Source organism: Augochlora pura, chromosome 4, assembly GCF_028453695.1.
Source record: "Augochlora pura isolate Apur16 chromosome 4, APUR_v2.2.1, whole genome shotgun sequence".
Classification (NCBI taxonomy): Eukaryota; Metazoa; Arthropoda; class Insecta; order Hymenoptera; family Halictidae; genus Augochlora; species Augochlora pura.
The window spans coordinates 26,319,149-26,332,290 of NC_135775.1; the positions used below are offsets into that span (position 1 = coordinate 26,319,149).

General features: G+C 47.7%; 1 protein-coding gene and 1 long non-coding RNA gene across 2 annotated transcripts; both read right to left on the minus strand.

Moving 5' to 3' along the window:
* Positions 1–3,369: 3,369 nt before the first annotated feature.
* LOC144468643 (uncharacterized) lies at positions 3,370–7,875 on the minus strand. The gene is made up of 3 exons (XR_013493839.1): positions 7,472–7,875; positions 6,956–7,345; positions 3,370–3,632 (listed from the first exon to the last, which is right to left on the minus strand). It is a non-coding gene; the product is annotated as an uncharacterized LOC144468643 (long non-coding RNA).
* A 3,118-nt stretch (positions 7,876–10,993) lies between these two features.
* Positions 10,994–13,133, minus strand: Dnapol-alpha50 (DNA primase small subunit). The gene is made up of 7 exons (XM_078178744.1): positions 12,700–13,133; positions 12,483–12,633; positions 12,250–12,425; positions 11,976–12,177; positions 11,686–11,896; positions 11,216–11,612; positions 10,994–11,140 (listed from the first exon to the last, which is right to left on the minus strand). Exons 1-7 carry the CDS (start codon positions 12,794–12,796, stop codon positions 11,121–11,123), a joined length of 1,254 nt encoding a protein of 417 aa, XP_078034870.1. The 5' UTR covers positions 12,797–13,133; the 3' UTR covers positions 10,994–11,120.
* Positions 13,134–13,142: the final 9 nt, after the last annotated feature.

Below are 13,142 nucleotides of genomic sequence, written 5' to 3' on the forward strand. Positions count from 1 at the left end.
CGTGTGACTGACATGACGGTTCGAGCGCGCGTGTTCCCTTTCGCGAGGCCCGGCGTCGTTTTATTCACGGTTTCCTCCGCGAAGAGACCGGTGTTTACATCGCCGTCTCGGAATTAACAGCGTTAACCGGCCCGACACGTGATGCTGATGGCGGTTCTTCGCAGCGCTGCTCTGGCGCTCAGGGAGAGATAGATACAAAGCGGGAGAGAGAGCGTACCTTTAATTACAGGTTTCGCGGGTAATTGACAGCGGCCCCGGTTGGTAATTGATTTTCGCCGGTTGTTTGTTTAATTGTGACAAACGACCGGTCGGATTCGAACGGTGTAAATGCATGCCCCGCCAAAGACAAATTATTTATACGGCTGGGCTCTGGGAGCCGCGAGATTATAGAGCAAGCCGCGCGAGCGATTTCCTCGATAATCTGGAAAGTTAATTAATAACATCGCGTGCGCCGTAGCCGCGGTTCGATACCGCGCGCGGTGTCAATGATTTATGCATATTACGTCCGAGTTGCAGCATCGCTGCCGAGCACCGGAGATTGTCAGCGGGCTGGCCAAACTCCCGTAATATCCCTTTCGAATCGATTGTTCTCCTAGACGAATCCCAACAGCGCTCAATTAAAGAAGAACCTAAAACATTCTGGTCTAGTTAACAATACAGAAATGAAGAGTGCCGATAATAAAACGCGCTTCCGTTGCGACTTTGTAAAAGTCAGTTCTCGCGGACCGAACCAGTATGAAGAAGAGGGCAGAGGAAGTCTTCAAAGTTTCAGGAGACACTTAAGATAAAATCGATAAATTGCCGTTTGCGGATGAAAGCGCCGCTCGTCTTGTATTCTATATATATACATATAATGATACGAGATGCAGAAGCAACATTAGAATTAGTCTTTACGACGAATAAGAAGATCGCCGGGGCGCGTTGCGCGAGCAAAGATGTTAATTGGACCAGTCCCAGTGACGTTTCGCTTCCTGCTGGAACTGGCTTCTCCGTGGATACGGGTTCAAGCTTTTGTGGGAATACGAAATCACTGCGCGCGGTTTCCGGCTTTAGTTACCCGACGAATACGACGTGCGAACTCGGCACTCCGCGATCGAGCTACAAAGTCTCGAGACAAAAATGCGGTCATTCGGATGCCACGTCAAATCGTTGAGTTAGATCTCGTCTCCGCGGGATCCTGGAGCCCCAAATCTATTCCATCGTCTATTGTTCTCTCCGCCGGCAACTTTTTTAATTGGCAGAATTTGAATAAGCCTGGACCCAACAATGGAAGAAATTTCAGGCAACGTCTGTGAAACATTTTTACCGAAATTGTTAGCTGCGATAGAAATTGGTTCAACGTTCTACATTTTAGACATTTTTATAAGAGACACTGATCCAAGTGTTTGGCGCCTCAGCGTCACAAGGTATTCTGCTTTCTACTAATTTATTTTTCCGAATTTGTGTCTCTGCTGGGCTCGACGCCGTCAGGTTCCACTTCCTCGTCTTTCTCTCGACTTTGTATCGGTTCCGAGTCACGAGAGTTTGCCGAGCCCAGAGCGTCTTCCTTCAAACATTTGCTACGCCGCGCGTCGTCTGCATGCTGAAAACATTATTATTATTGTAATCATCATCGTCTCCGCGGCGGTCGTAGAAAGTCGAAAAAGGAAGGTAGGGAAAATTTTTGCGACGGACCCGGTGAGCAGTCGAAAGAGCTCGATGATGCTCCGGTTGCGTTATCTTCCGCGTGTAGGTAATACATAAATGTAGAAATATAATTTGTGAAATTGCTACCTTCCTGGGAGAGAAAGAGAGTGATGGTGAAAGAGAGAGAAATAGAGAGAGAGAGAGAGAAAGAGAGGACGCGGTACCACGGGCAGGTACCCTCGCTCGACCACTGTATCAGGATCGGTGAATCTGCATTGATTTAGTGCCGCGTAAGTACCGTGATTACACGACCAACAGTTCTCCTTCTGCGTGTTCGGCTGCCTGTATCCGACAACTCTATTGTGGGCTCAGGGACCGTGTAAGTTTTCGTAATTATGTAAATGCGAGAGAGGGTCGGACCGGTGGGGGAGGGAAGCGAGTAACCCGCTCGGAAAAGCCGGCCCCGGATTTATCCGCCGGCTACGCTACAGTACTAGGATCAAATTCAAGCACCTCGATAAGTACCCCGGTGGATCGCAAGATTGTTGCCGGCACGTGATCCAGATTTCTCGGAAAACGCGGAAATCGGCTCGCGGCGCCGCGCGGATCGCGAGCCGGACGCGGAGTCGGCGCACCGGCTTTCCAGCAGCGCCAATTAATTTTTTCATCCCGTCGAATCGTCATTCGATTTTCATAAAGCACCTATAATCCGACGATCGGATTGCGCGAGTTCCTCGCGTCTCCGTCTCCGAGGGTTCGTCCCGAGAGCAATCGTGCCGAGCGACCGAGGCCATGTAAAAACCGCTAATTAGATTGTCACCTGGACAAGGATCTCGAAAAAAGCCGCGCCATATAGATAATCGGGGAGGCAAATTGCAGGAAGTGGAAATATAAACGCGGCCGGTTCGTTGGCCCTGTTCTCCTAACTTTTTTTCGCCGTGAAAGGTGGGCTCTCCTGCAGGCTCGTCCCCGCGGTTCTCTCTTTTTTTCTTTCTCTTTCTCTCTATCGTCGCGGTTGCACACTGCCATGGCCGCGGTCCTCTGAAAAAATGATCACGTCCTCGCGGGGCGATCGCTCGCGCACGCGGCGGATTCCGCTTGTCGAAGAAACAGGAGCACACCGGCCGCGGCCGGCACGCGTTATAAATATTGATCGTGCGTGCGAAGTCTGCCTGCTCGAATTATCTCGGGCATCGCGGGGATCGATCACGTTTGTTAATCACGTTCCTTCCCGCCGACAGGTAGCCGCTGCTGGCTCGCCACTGTACCCTGCCCGGTCGCGTCGTATGCCACCTGTGCCAGTCCCGCTGCATATTCCCCCCTCTGTCTCTCTCTCTCTCTCTTTCTTTCTTCGGCTACATCTGCACACGCGGCCCGGAGTCACAGAAAACGAGACGAGACGAGATTCCTTAATTAAGTTCTTGCAAATCCGCAGCGAACCTCAGGCGACTTGAACGGTGTCCACGGACGTGGCCGGGTCGAGAGGTCCCTCGCGAGATGTTAATCGGAAGCTTTTGCGCCTCTTCGGGAACCGTGCGGTGCCCACATACGCCCCACGGGGTTGCTGGAATTTTCCTCGCGGATAGCGCATAGGGAAATATTTGACCGGCCTGTTTGACTTCGAAGGGAATCGTCTTCTTCTTGTCTCGGTCCTGTATTTGACTTCGATCTCGGTGTCCTCTCGCAGGTTGCCTGCTAGCATCGTTCTTCTCGCAAGAAAGATGAACGCTTTGACCGCCTCGTTGCATCTGTCGAAATTCATTAGAATTAAATATAATAAAAAATATTTCAGACTAAATGTTATACTGACAAAAGCTGTGCGTATCGCGATAAAGGATGTACTTGCAACGAGTTGCGGTAATAGTTGAATTTTGGTGTCTTAAAATTGGTTAAAGACGAGGGATTCAGCGCCAACGCCGACGCATTCCGCTAATAGCAGCGCGGATAGGCGAGACCGAGAGGAGAGCCTGGCCAATGTTCCGAGCTCGTGCACGGCTATTGCCCGACTGTAATCATCAATAACAGCAAAGTCGTTATTTCCCAACTTTCGCTAGACGAAGCTGCGCGCCTCCGACGCCGCGCCGCGCGACGTTTAAAATATTTGGCGCGTGTACTCGAACCGACTTGTCTCTAAATGGGCAATTTGGAGGCTTGTCAGTGGTCAACGGAGTCGATGAGAAAGTTCCTGCGGAACCAATTACTCAAAAGTAACCATTTCCACCGGTAACCACCGTTAATTGGACGACGCGGGTAATATTTCTTTCTCTTGCGATTTTGCTTTCGTGAGAATATGCACCTCCGGCTCTCTCTCTCTCTTCGTCTCTCTCTGGGGCGCGCGCTTGTCTTCTGAAAACGAACGGTACACACCGTTATCTCGCGAATCCATGTTTACTTTCGTCTCGAGGATTTCATTAAGACGGTACGAAGAGACGTCGTCGATCGCGAACGTGCGCCGGCGACCCTTTTTTTCGAAAACAATGGCCGGCGATGAAAGCTTCGTATATAAATCCGGTGCCCCGTGAGAACCCGGCACCGCAATTAACGGGGCGGCGAGCATTAACGCGGGACGGACCCTGCATTCGGCGTAACGGGAACCGAACGCGCCGCTTTGGACAGAGAGAAGAAAAAAACACGGATTTATGGATCCACTTCGTGAAAGCCGGTCGCGCATTATCTTTTTTCCCCCCTCGTCGAATTTCGGGCGACGGTTCTGGTCGCTGGTCCGACTAGTCATTCCGGTTAATAGATCCGCCGCCGCGATCGCCGATTCTCCGTGACTATCGAAAGCAAAATCGATTTTATATTCCTCGCGGGGCTCGCGCGAAACTGGGGAACAAGAGCGCGCGATGATCTAGTGGCCGACAGAACGGCCAATCTAACGAAACTAATGAATATTATAATCGCGTACGCGGTGGTTAGTTGAATTTTATCGAAAAGGAATGCTAATTGGGTCCGCCGAACGAGGCGAACGAGATCAGTGAGGCGTGATCACGGAACCTAATTGCCGGTAAATGGGATCCAGCCTGCACGACACCGCGTACGTGTCCGGCACGCGTTTCGTCTCGTTTCATCTTTGGTTGATATCGTCTCGGTGATCGCGTGCCCGACCCGTCCGACGTCCCAGCGAAAATGGAAACATCGGAAAGAACGCGCGTGTTCACGCGCGAGAAGACAGCTTGGAAACCTCCGCGAGCCTGAAAAGTAAGAGTAGAGGGATCAGCGTGAATTAGAAACGCGCGGACCGTTTAGCTTCGTTAGAAACGCCGCGCCGGCTAATCTGCTTCTATTTATACAAGCACGTGGAACGGGGGCCCCCCCTTGTTACGGACACGAAAAGAAATTCCTCTCGGCACACCGGGGCTCTCGCGGGGCGCGTTGCAACATAATCGGCCATTAATTTCTATATAATCGCGTGGATCGCGCCGCGAGGCTGGCTACCCATTCTTCCACCGCGCTGGCTATGTTTCACCGCCAATCAGAACAACACCTCGGCACCGCGCCGTGTAATAGAGGCGGCTAGACGCCGACCACGGACGTAATGGCCTCACCGTGGACTAGTAATTACGCTACAAATGAACAGCCGGCATAGACGAAGACGTTAGACACGGGCGATCCCTCGCGTTTCTCTCGAAAGCGCACGGTTTCTCCTCGATCGCCGAACGATTCCTCTCAGGCGAGCTTGATCGTTCCCAAAACGCGACCAGACAAACGGTGCACCTTGATTAGCTGGTAAATTGCTTAGCTCTGCAACGATTGAGCAAAAATTTGTTAATTGAAATTCGCAGGCCAATTCATGATAGAAAACAACACTCTTTTGATTTGACAATACCGGCCGCTTTTCTTGAATTACATCGCTCATTCAAGGCCTCGTGCACGTTCTGTTCTTCCATTTTTAATTGGGATAAAAACAAAACTAAAGCACTGATCGATAGGTAGAAGTCCAAACAGTAAGAAAAAATTATAGGTTAGACGCTTTGACTACGTTAGTAAAACAAAAGAAAGTGCAAAGTCCATCTATCGACAAAATCCGCAATCACTTAGTTGCCAACCAAATATCTGCAAGGCAATTGGCATTCGTTGAAAAGTTCCATGATTCATCGAGGAAAAATATTCCTCGTTGCAGAACGCCTTAAATAACGGGGGAGATTTTTCAGAACGTCGAAAAGCGATTAGCATTAGAAACGTAGAAACGCGATGCATAAATCCTAAAATTTCTAAAGCGAGCGAGGGAAAATGCGGAACGGCGTAGGTCGTGGCGTCGAGGAAGATGGGTTTTTTCGTACGACAGACCCAGATTTCGCGTGCGCCCTACCACGGTTACGCGTTCGCGATTTTTTTCCCCTGACTTATCTACATCTCGTTCCTTTTCAAACAAAGTCCCTGTGTTACGGTCGCGGGCAGATAAGATCGCCAACGATCCCGAACACGCGTCACGTTCGCCACGGTTTAAATCTCCTCGTAATCTGCGGAACGCATTGCGAGAAGCTGCCGGAGAGCAGAGCCAACACGGCCCTGTCTGTTCGTTGCAACTTCTAACTGTACACGCTGGCTGCACTCCCGGTTGCACGGACACCGGCTGCAACGATCCTTGCGAAACGTTCATCCTTAACGCGCTCGCTTCCGAACGAAAATCGCTAAAAATTCCAATGTTTCTCACAGTGGAGCTCATTCGGAATATCTCGAACTCGAACGAGAGATTACCGCGGCCGAAGAAGAAGCATTCGTTAAATCGAGGATGCGCGCCGATCGCTCGCAGATTATAACTCGGAGAACCAGCACTTAATTTCAATCGATTGCTTCCCGAGTCGTGGAATGCGAGTCGCCTCGCGCTGCCGGATAATGCCGCGGAGAAATATGATGTCCTCGCGAGAGATCTTCGGGCCATCGAATCTCCCTATTAGCCGAATGACTTACGGTCGAGCATGATTCACGCGGTTGATACCGGTACCCGCCTGGGTATCTCTACAATTATCTATCAAATAAACGGAGAAACGTGAAACGGTGATTTATCGGCCACATTCCGGCGATCTTCTCGCATTAACGAGATAGAGGGATCGATTTCGAGTCGATATCCTGATCATCGATCGGCCGATATATATACTTTCACTGTGGGGACCGTCTCGCGACGCGACGATATCGATCGCCCGCAGGATCTACGCGTGACGCGCGGGTCGCCACGGCGTCAATTACACGCTCGGTAGCTCGATCACGGGCATGAAATTAATACCATTAGGTGAAAGTACACACACGCGCACGGTATTTGCATTTGTCGTGAAATGGAGCACGGTCGGTTGTATGTATCGGCGATAGCTCGCGATCGAAGACGTACCGGCGACGACCTAGATCCGGAAGGATCGGCGGCGATCGCGCATCGATCGTACGTCGAACCGGACGGGATCCTGCGTGTCGCTTATGGTCGCTGGTATACTCGGTCAGCTCGGCAAAGAAAAAGGATCTATCGACGATTCCGAGCGATCGGGAAGTGACTCAACCGCTGATCGATCGCGGTCTGGCCGCGGCAGCAAGAAACGATTCTTCCCTGAATCGGCCGATCGACAAAGAACCCTGGAATCTTGTCGCGGGGACTTTTAGAGCGGTGACGATTGGACGAACGAGAGTATCGAGACCGGTTGCGCTTCCAGGAAGAACTCCCACGTGTTGCAAACGAAAGTATCCGTGCCGTGCGAGACGCCGTTTCCTGGTACGTGCCCTTTTATCGCTGAAAACGACGAGCGATTACTATGACGGACAGTCGGAAAATTTTCACAGTCGCACAGAAGCATGCACATTTGAACCCCGTACATGAATAGACAGATTCCTGGACACGAATAGACATATACCCTACCCTTTTGTCTCTGAAAACGGCGCACGATTTCCACGACGAAAAATCGGCGAAACTTTCTCAACGACGTAGAATTGTAAGCGTTCGTACTCTGGGCGTGGAATATCGATTTAACAGTATCTTATAGTCCTCGGAATATCCTATGATTTCAGCTGCAAGGGAGTACACCCGTAGGTTGTCGTTTTCTTGGCATCGAATGCGTTCGCTCTTCAAAAGCAGTTCACGAACCTGGCGAGCGAAGACGAAATTTTCTTAACCTCTTAGGCACGACACGCCGCTATAGTGGCTTTCATGAATGTCTTGTGCTTCACTCAATTGTTTTATTAATTATTAAAGTAAACGATTAAAGTGAAAGTAATTTAGTTATGAAAACTTTGCGCAAAATCCAACCGTGCCGAAGAGGTTAAACAGAGTTCTCACTTGCTAGATAGAAAACAACCTAAACATTTTCTTAGGCGCGGACGCATGCGCAAGTTTCCAAATGAATCGCGTGCAAGCCAGCTGGTTGTTTGTCGACCGGCGTCCATAATTCGCGGCAACAAAATTGGATGACTTTAGAGACGGATTCGCTCGAGGTGTCGAGGTAGGGAGGTTTAGCGTTCGTTAAATAGGTACATAATTGGTTTATCCCGTTTCGCTCGGGATTCCGCGAAAACGGGAAACTTTCTCGTTACGATTTCTGACCGGTGTCGATTCAATTACGCGCCGGTTCCATTCGCGGAACGGCCCGACAACGTCCGGCAGAAGGAGATCGGACGAGAAATGGGTTAATTGTCTTCTAAAAGACGCCTTGCCGTAGTGGACGTAACGCGACGCGAGCTAGTCATTACGGTCCCAAGCGGATAAATAAATTGGGTGTTGCCGGCGCGCCTCGTTTGCCCGTTCCGCGGACCTGTCCCGCTCGTTGCTCATTGTCTGTCTTCTTCTGCGTTTTTCGGCGAAACCGTGCTGTCGTTAGCGTACTCGCACGGAACCCTAAACACTCGGAATGCCATTTTCTTCAGCGTTTTTAGGCTGTTAACGAGTCGCGGGATAATTGCTTCAGCCCTACCGCGATCCACAACGTAAAGAGGAGCAGGTGTCGCCGTTGGTAATCATTTTCTGCTGCAGAATTTTAGCTCTGGAATCTCTGGAAATAAAAATAAAAATCGAGCAATTCGATTGCTTTCAGCTTTCGTAAGAATTAATTTAGGACGTCGCTTTCCTGATTCATTTTTAGAACAATCATTCCCAAAATGGATTCGAAAGTTCCATTAATTCCGCGCGGCAGGATTACGCCGCTTCGACAAAAAGCGAAATAAATTTGCAAAAAGAGGACTGTGGATAAATAATTACATGCGGAAACGAGTGGTCCGGGCAGTTTTTATCGAAACGAATTAAGAACCATTGTCTCGGGTGTCAAGGAACAGTTAAACGGGCTCTGCCCGGGCCAAAAGTGTTCGCTGTTACCGGCCGCACGTTCCGTGTTCCTTTTTCTCTTGAAATTTCGCCAGCCTAATCGCTGCGATCACGCGATAAACTCGACCCGAGGTGCAACGGCTGATAATCTCTGTCGATCACGAGGTACGTATTTGTTTTCTCTGGTATCGGTCATCGTCGGAACGGAACGCCGATGGAGAAGCAAGCACGGCCTGGTTTCGTAAGCGCGCGACTTTCAAAATTTCTCGGATCGCGGCGATGAATCGATCCGATCTTAGACGGTCTCGTGGCCGCTGCACCAGGGGGGAGGGCCGGCGAATTTCTTCGGGAGCCGACGAAAGTATTCGAAAGTTCCGTGATCCCCGGGCAGAAAAGTTAACCTAAAAATCGTGAAAGTTTTCACGCGATGCCGATTTGTCAGGCTGGCAACGGAGATCACAGGTTTTAACGGATCCCCCGGCCGTTCATGGATCCACCTCGACCCGTTTTCCGTTTCTTCTTTTTTTACCCTCTCTTCTAACGCGATCGTTCCGCCGGTTTTTCACGGTATCCCGACGATTTTTGGATTAAAGGGGGCCGCGGTGCATATCGATCGCAAGAAATCATTGTTCTTGCCGCCTCGTGTCCATTACGATCACGGTGGGTGGACCGATGGAAAGCGAATCGAACGAATCGAGGGAATGATCCTAAGTGCCCGAGAGGTTTTTTCATCGGCGATCGATCCGCTGCCCCGTGTTAGCCGAGTTTGCCTGGGCCGCAGGCTGCTCTTAAAAACCGCTGGAAAAAAAGTAATTCCTCCGATCGACCGTAATTACAATCCTAATCGACTGTGACCAAACCGCCGGACCATTTACCGAGAAGTAGATTAAAGCCTCGTTTCCTCTGCTGCGAGCCTCTTTTGAATATTTCAGCGAGCTCGGAAGTTTCTCGGCGATTCTTCGACGCGTCCGCCGTATTCCCGCGGACCTTTCGATCCTGGCAAAAAATCGGCACGACGGTGTCGAGATCTGAACAGTCGATCATATTTGTTGGAACTCTTGGCACTCTTTGGCAATTTTTATTGCCAATTCGTTTCTGCTAGAAACATGCTTGCTGGCGTCTCTACGATGAACAGGAGGTATTTACCTTGACATAAAATACACTAAGAAAAGAATATACGTGATTAATACTATATATAGATATAGGGAAAAAATACATATTAAGAAAAGCTTTGCGCAAAAATCCAGCCGCGCCTAAGAGGTTAAGTTGAAAGCAATCAGAAGCAGCGACCGGGCACGTAGAAGCCCGCGAAACTATAAATTTTGTCAGCGGTTGTTCGAGATTGAATTAAACAAAGAACATCCTCGGGGCGGACTATGAAAGAGTCATTTCACGTTGTTGCTGTATTTCACGTAGGAACAGGGAAAAGTAACGGGGGCAGACAGAGACATGTGTACGTGCGGGGAAAGTGATCTTTTTCGCGAAATCCTGCCAATCGATCTCACCGATGGCACGGTGACAAGACTCCGTTGACGGCTAGACGGATTATCTTGACGCGGGGAACGACTGAATGGGCAAACAGGTGTGGCGTGAGGCCGATTAAACGATGATCGTGATTTTCCTTCATTAGCTAGTAGCTCCGTGTTCTTTCAAGACTGTCGGCTTCGTTAGGACGTCGTCGGAAATCGTGAAATGCAGCCCATGACCTAAAACCTTGATGGGAAACTTGTGCTGCGAAGTCAAACATTGCTTCATCCGGCATGTTTGCTTGCTCATTGTCAACATTTTTGTAGAATTTAATGGACGGTTCGATGAAAAATCTCTCGTGTTTGCAGATAATTGATTTCATAATGTCGTCGTGTCGCTGTTAGATAAACAGTGAGTTGAAAATGGTTGCTTCGATATTTTATATATTTGTAATAGTTTTCTTCATCACTGAATTATTGATGCGTTAAAATTTAATACTTCAATGTTCGATAATGCAGAGAAAGATTACTAAAACTTCATTTATCGGCCTAGAAATACTTCCAGCATTATCTACCGAAGGTAAAGAACTTGAAACATCATGAGGTACTTTGGATAGCAAATAATTTTTTTATAGACACAACAATAATAATGAAATAATTCTATTAAACTTTTTATTCTTAACAGTAGTAATAATACTAATAATTATAATAAACGAAAAATAAAAAAATAGAAAAATGTCTTAATATCTCCCTGTGTATACTTTATCTTAACATTTGTACAATATAAACTAGAACTCCATCGTCGCATCTGCAAGGCAAAGCAGATCATCAGGGTAAAAAAATACAATTTCACATTTAATTAACAAGACAACGGGATACATACCGCTCTCTTGAATAATTTGCCCCTTTCTCTCAACTTCCAGGTTCCACAGGAATTCCAGAAAGAGCCGCATCGACTTGTTCAAGCTGGTCTTTTTGTAGTCCTTAATTCGCGTCTTACCTAAGTTGTGGGCCTCTTTCTCGGCTGTACTTTTCGCATCGAATTGATTTATCTCCTCGATCAGCGACGTAATGGTTGGCGCCTTGTCCGGCTCGAATTTGTCGATGACGTTTGCGGTCAACGGTACGCAAACCTTGCCAGTTTTTGGGTGAACACAGAATGGAGCCTTTAGGAGATGGTTCATTCCTTTGGTGACGTTTATGTCCAGCCTCGGATAGGCGTACTGTATCATTATTTCCTCGACTATGTTGCGTTGCTGCTGCGCCCACTTCTTAGCCACCTAAAAACAAGCCTTAAACAATACTTGCTAAAAACAAAATGATAACAGTTTTTAAAGATCGATCGTCTTTTACCTCTGGTATCCCGTGCTTTAGTTGGTGTAAAAATATAGTCCATCTGGCTTTACTAGAGTCATAACTGCTAAATGAAGACTTCAGCAGCTTTCTGACCATTTCATCCGAAAACAACTGTAAAAACTTGTTTACACCTTCTTCAGTACCTAGCATATTCTGTTCTTCTACACAAAACGGCACGAAGAGAGGTTCTATGATTTCCAATGCACGCCTGAGAGCCAAATAATTGCATTTCTATTAGCAACAGTTGTTGGTTGAGCTATAAATTAGTCTGATTCAATTTTTTATACCTGATAGAATGGTGGATATTTTTGAATGCAGGCAAATTCACTTTCTTTTTTACATGTTCTCCACCGTCTAGAACCTGTATATAATCTACTAATGCAGAACGCTCGTAAGAATCTAGTTTACGTGCACTGGCATCGCATACCCAGCAATGTATGCCTCTTCTGCCAGAGAAGACCCACAGGATGTTCTTGTACCCAAAGTCCACTGAAATAATCAAGCTGTATCAGAATTCAACCTTTGACACAGTTGCCATCATTTTATGAATTGTTCACTTACATCTTAGAGTGCTGTCAATAACCTTACAGGCAATTGCCAAGTACTTCCAGCACTTGCCACAAATGTCTGTACCACTGCAGCATGTTCTGATGTCGTCGTAGTCTGTCATATCTATGTCGAACACCAATTCCCTCTCCGTAGGTTTGAACTTTATTCCCTTGTGATTTTCCTTTGGACTGAACGCAATAAAATCATGTAATCGTTTAATACCAAAAGCATTGTCCAATACTCACGAGTAATTGTACACTGCACCGATGTCCATCTTAATAGGAACCAGTCTCTTCACTTCAGTTAACATGTCCTTAGCAGTCGCGAACGACAGGTATCTGATATAAACGTCATTGTTCAGAGTGAAGGAAAATTCTCTGCGAGAGAACGTGTTTGCTGAAAAAAAGAGGATCCATTCGTTAATCTATTTTAATTCTACATAAAAGAATGCGACCAACGTACAACTTCCATAACTCAGCCATCGATAGAAATCGTAGAAAGGAAATAATCTGTTGTAATAGGTCGGCAGTAAGTCCGTCAAGTTTTGCACGTCTGCCATGTTACCAATTTCTTGAAAATTGCACTGGAAAATTCAGAACTTGGAATGCCGGACAAGGATTGAAACAACTGAACAGCTTATGGCGGGAAATTGTGTTTACTATAGAACATGAAACAGACAACTTCAAGTAGGTATTTTCTCATCAGAGTTTCTCGAGTCTCGTTGCAGGAGGCGCTGCTATAGTATAGAAAAAGTAGCACCAATTTCAAATATTCGTGCATGTCTGACTGAGAAAGCAAGGAGCGGCTTTCCATCGATTTATTGGACAAATTTTAATTGCTAGAATCAAAAATTGCGAGGTCCGACGCACGGGAAGAACAGACAAAGTTCATCGAATTTGTTTCTC